This window comes from Palaemon carinicauda, chromosome 17 (assembly GCF_036898095.1).
Source record: "Palaemon carinicauda isolate YSFRI2023 chromosome 17, ASM3689809v2, whole genome shotgun sequence".
In the NCBI taxonomy this organism is placed as follows: domain Eukaryota; kingdom Metazoa; phylum Arthropoda; class Malacostraca; order Decapoda; family Palaemonidae; genus Palaemon; species Palaemon carinicauda.
In genome coordinates this window covers 42,894,280-42,899,279 of record NC_090741.1, presented here as the reverse complement: position 1 = coordinate 42,899,279, position 5,000 = coordinate 42,894,280, and the positions used below count along the sequence as shown (strand labels likewise).

The window sequence follows — 5,000 nt, the reverse complement described above, 5'->3', positions numbered from 1 at the left end:
AAACGTGAAGTAACTTTAAAACAGGAATTTCCTCCTATTTAAAAAAATACAGAAGTCATTTTCTTCCAAGAATAAGGTTGCATCCTGTAACATAACCGTGACTCAGAGAGTATTGATCAAAAGAGCAAGAAGCATATGTCATTTTCTCCGTTATGCCACACATACACAGCTCGTTAAACCTCGGAGTGTATTTTAGCGTGAAAAGCTATGCCAAGTTGGACCTTACGTATGGCTTTGTGGAGTAACGTAGGGTGACTTCTTCGACCCTTTCAGTTTTTTGTTTTTTTTTTCCCGACTTAACTTGAGCAAATTTTTCACTCGATCAATTGTATTGTTTGAATTTTACGTTCTTAAGAAATATTGAAAATTAATTGACTATTGAGGGACCTGATTTATAGATTTCTGTAATTAGATACCCGGGGACACATTTACACATGTCTATTCTATATATATATATATATATATATATATATATATATATATATATATATATATATATATATATATATAAAGAGAGAGAGAGAGAGAGAGAGAGAGAGAGAGAGAGAGAGAGAGAGAGAGAGAGAATAAAATAAAAGTGTAAATGTAATATATATATATATTACATTTACACGTTTATTTTCTCTCTCTCTCTCTCTCTCTCTCTCTCTCTCTCTCTCTCTCTCTCTCTCTCTCTATATATATATATATATATATATATATATGTATATATATATATATATATTTAGAGAGAGAGAGAGAGAGAGAGAGAAATAAACGTGTAAATGTAATATATATATATTCATATATATATATATATTCATATATATATATATATATATATATATATATATATATATATATATATATATAGTGTATGGATTGCATCATTCGGCTAATAAATGAGAACTAACCCACTTCGCTGAAGATTGAATCAATAGGAGCAGCTTCGTAAATCTATGCAGAGTGCTCATTTGTTTCACGTCAACACACTGCACAGAAAATGTAACTCTCAGCTATATTATGAGCACACACTAGTGCTCTATAGATAATATTACTCTTTGTTAAGTGATTGGTTTGGATAAAGCTGGCTTTTTGTGTTGATGTGTTTATCAAATCACTCCTAGTCATGTACAGTAGCTATCTATACCATAGCCAGACCTTTGTTAGGGTGTCATCGTCCTCTCTAGATTTCTTACCCTTTGATAACTTTTTAAATTCACTTATGTTAAGCACACAACCCACCTCAATAACGTCGGCCATATTATATTTCAGTCGCCTGTTACATATACTTAGCTTCATCTTTCATATTTTCACTCGCTTCTTTACCTCACTCTCACATTTACTATTACTGCAAACTTTCAAACTCTTTCACTCACCTATCGGGAAAAGATTTTCACTAGTTTCTGCTACTCTTCTTCACTGTCTCCGATCGGTAATATGCCTTCTACATATGATCCAACAGAATATATATAATCAAATGACTCTTTTTCTTAGTAGTTTCCAAAATATTTAAGAACTATAGTTCATATAGGATAATTATATTTATTTTAATGTTGTTACTGTTCTTGAAATATTTTATTTTTCCTTGTTTCCTTTCCTCACCGAACTATGTTCCCTGTTGCGGCCCCTGGGCTTGTAGCGTCCTGCTTTTCCAGCTGGGGTTGTAGCTTAGCAAGTAATGATAATAATCATAATTATAATAATAATACATAAGAAACTTAAACGCAGGAGGTTTGTCCTTAATTCAACTGTCAAACTGAATGTAGCTGCGACTTTTGTACTGTTTTATCTGAAGCCACCCTCCTTATGAAAACTTGGTTATATATATATTTTTTAAGACCTAGAAAGTGACTTTAAAATTCCTCCTCCCAACTTACCTTCAATCTCGTCTTCATTCTGACTAGTTGGTAAACAGCTCTCCGTTCCTCTTCTCGCTTTTAAAGAAATATCCTGTTATGAACCAGAACTAGTCATTTGTCGTTCGCGATCACAGTCTTAGAATATCACACTAATTCTATTCTCTGGCTTTCAAACGCTTTACGCAGCTTACATCATCTCTCTTTTCTGCTCGAAGGAAATTAGTAACAGAGAGATGCAGAGATCCAATCGAGCCCTGGTTGGTTCCCGATGAGAGAGAACTCCTTAGTCGTGCTCACCTTTTCCCCTTCAGGGCAGGACTGGCGGTGAACAGAGCCTTTCCTTTCACTTGTTGACACCCATCCGCCGCGCGCGTCCTCTTGCGTTGTCATGACAACTCCTCGACCAATCAGCTTTCCCGATGAGCGCAGTCGACCAGCCAATGGGATGTCGCGATTAAGGTTAGTCTCGATGAAAGGAATTCTTAGTTTCCCCTTTTTGGGGTTTGCGGTGATGGGACAGAGAGAGAGAGAGAGAGAGAGAGAGAGAGAGAGAGAGAGAGAGAGAGAGAGAGAGAGAGGAGTAAACGCAATCGTTAATGAGCTGATATACAGTGATTTTCCCATGCCTGTCCATTCCTTCATGGCAAGTATCAAAGCTCATGAATCCCAGATTGCCAGTCTTACGAATTTTTATATATCGTAAATTGAATTTATCGTTACTCCTCGGGTGCTTTTAGAAATAGAACTCAAGACGAATATTATTATCATTATTTGAGTTGTCAAGTAAGTTTCTACGCATTTCTTTTTTATGTTCTTTGAAACTTGTACCCACTCTGGTTTCGTATTTTCTAAGTAGAACCTTAGTTTAAATTTTGTCATCTATTCATATTTTTATCGAAATTTTAGTATGATTTTGATCTTCGTCTAATATATGGTAAATTCTATTTAATCTGTTTTGGACTTTTTATTAACAAGGATATGGTAATTATCTTCGTCTAATATTTCTATTTAATCAGGTATGGACTTTTTATTAACAATGATACAGTAATCATCTTCGTCTAATATTTCTCTTTAATCAGGTATGGACTTTTTATTAACAATGATACGGTAATCATCTTCGTCTAATATTTCTACTTAATCAGTTATGGACTTTTTATTAACAATGATACGGTAATCATCTTCGTCTAATATTTCTCTTTAATCAGGTATGGACTTTTTATTAACAATGATACGGTAATCATCTTCGTCTAATATTTCAATTTATTCAGGTATGGACTTTTTATTAACAATGATACGGTAATCATCTTCGTCTAATATTTCAATTTAATCAGGTATGGACTTTTTATTAACAATGATACGGTAATCATCTTCGTCTAATATTTCTCTTTAATCAGTTTTGGAATTTTTTATTAACAATGATATGATAATTATCTTCGTTTGATATTTCAATTTAATCATTTATGGACTTTTTATTAACAATGATATGGAACCGCATATTTGATTCAGCTGTTAAGGGATGAATGATGTGGTAAACGCTGCTTTGTTTCTGTGGAACCACCATCACAGTCCTACTGCATGTAGTAGGATTTTCGCCCATCCCATTTTATATGATTTTCTGACACTGGCTCTGTGCCTCTCTGCAACCCGTTCAGAGAAGATCTCTACGACAGGATTTCAAGGGTTCTGGTGTGGACCCCCAAGCAGGAACCTCGGCCCATCCTGGAAAATCCTCTTTGATTCTGTCTCATATCTTCTTATTCTCAAAGAGGAATTCAAGACTAGTTGAGCCGTTTCCAGAAAAATCACTTGATTCTCTTAAAGGTTTAAAGGCCGGTCATGAATAGCAGAGGTAAGGGACAGTGGCATTGTCCTATAAAGCAGAACAATGCCCTAGAGACTGACCATATTACGTATGAAAAGCGCCTAAGCCACCTTTTCACTCACGCTAGAACCAAGGAAGGCCAGGCAATGGCTACTGATGACTCCGCTGGTAGACCTATAGGCTCCCCTAAACACCCTATCTTTAGCTCACAAGGATGGTGAGGTTGCAGCGACCAAAGGAACTAATGAGTTTGAGGGGGACTCGAACCCCAGTCTGGCAATCACCAGACAAGGGCTTACCTTACCACCCAAGTAGTGAATTTGATACCTAAGGTGTTAATTAACTGTAGTGGGTCACTGTCAGGTTGAAGACGGGCATGAGGGTAGCAGCCTCATCCCAAAATAGTGGTTGAGAACTGGCAAACTGATACCTCCTGGAACCTAACAAAACTGTGGGGTCTTTGTGAGCTCTTTTCTAACTCAATTCTCTCCATTCTTACTTCATTATTATTATTATTATTATTGTTATTATTATTATTATTATTATTACTTGCTATACTACAACCCTAGTTTGGAAAGCAGGAAGCTATAAACCTAGGGGCCCCAACAGGGAAAATAGCCCAGTGAGGAAAGGAAACAAGGAAAAATAATATATTTTAAGAACATCAACAAGATTAGAATAAATATCTCCTATATAAATTATAAAAACAGCTGCCACTTTGCTGTCCAACTCCTTTTAATTCTTCCCATTTAAGGAAAAAAACACTAATTTAAAAAAAATAATAAAAGGTCTAATGCAGAGTGTTCATGGCGCCCATTGCAATACTGAGTCACTACTATACGCTGGTCATATTACTCCACTTCCGGCGTCCGTTCGTAACGGAATGAATGGCCCTATGGTCGTGCAATACCGTTATCATATCTGTTGTAATTATGGCACGAAAAGGCCTCGATTTTTTTTTATAGTTAAGTATAACACGGATATGGTTAGGTAATATTCAGTTAAGATATCCGTTGCCATAACTCCGTTGTTTATCTTTCGCTATTTTGATGTGACTTTTATCACATTGTATTTTCACATATGGGAATTTTTTTTTTCTGGGAGCTTATATATATGAAATATTTATTTGAATGTTGTTACTGTTCTTAGAATATTTTGTATTAATTGTTAATGTGATTTTTATCACATTGTATTTTCACATATGGGAATTCTCTTCTTTGGAAGCTTATATATTTGAAATATTTCTTTTAATGTTGTTACTGTTCTTAGCGTATTTTGTATTAATTGTTAATGTGACTTTTATCACATTGTATTTTCACATATGGGAATTCTTTTCT

General features: G+C 35.1%; 1 protein-coding gene across 1 annotated transcript in view; it reads right to left on the bottom strand.

Moving 5' to 3' along the window:
- The window catches only part of LOC137656708 (uncharacterized), a 137,439-nt gene extending 135,172 nt beyond the window's left edge, over positions 1-2,267 (bottom strand). Inside the window, exon 1 of the mRNA XM_068390929.1 lies at positions 1,860-2,267. Within this exon, the coding sequence (XP_068247030.1) occupies positions 1,860-1,877 (18 nt within the window). The 5' untranslated portion in view covers positions 1,878-2,267. The remainder of the gene's footprint in view (positions 1-1,859) is intronic.
- Between the last annotated feature and the right edge of the window lie 2,733 nt (positions 2,268-5,000).